This window comes from Crocuta crocuta, unplaced genomic scaffold, assembly GCF_008692635.1.
Source record: "Crocuta crocuta isolate KB4526 unplaced genomic scaffold, BGI_CrCroc_1.0 scaffold636, whole genome shotgun sequence".
Classification (NCBI taxonomy): domain Eukaryota; kingdom Metazoa; phylum Chordata; class Mammalia; order Carnivora; family Hyaenidae; genus Crocuta; species Crocuta crocuta.
Window position 1 is genome coordinate 1,600,121 of NW_027530380.1, and position 230 is coordinate 1,600,350.

General features: G+C 47.0%; 1 protein-coding gene across 15 annotated transcripts in view; it reads right to left on the bottom strand.

Annotated features, from left to right (window-relative positions):
* The window catches only part of PPP6R3 (protein phosphatase 6 regulatory subunit 3), a 91,422-nt gene that overhangs the window by 62,277 nt on the left and 28,915 nt on the right, over window positions 1-230 (bottom strand). For all 15 annotated transcript variants that reach the window (XM_077766538.1, XM_077766536.1, XM_077766534.1 and 12 more), the window contains one exon: window positions 43-180. In XM_077766538.1, coding sequence (XP_077622664.1) covers window positions 43-180 — 138 coding nt within the window. The remainder of the gene's footprint in view (window positions 1-42; window positions 181-230) is intronic.

Genomic DNA, 230 nt, shown 5'->3' on the forward strand with positions numbered 1-230 from the left:
CCCCCACCCCCGCCCCTGTTTGGGGGGCACAATTCTACTCACATTCAGAACATCCTGCCTGGGCTGCGGAGGCTCGATGCATGTCAGGAGCCTGAGCAACAAATCCATGATGGCCGAAGTTCCTATGTGCTTTATAATAAGGTCTACAAAATCACGTTTCTTCTTTAAGAAATCCACAATCTAGAGGAGAACAAAACAAAACTGAAACACATGGAAATGGACAACTGTCA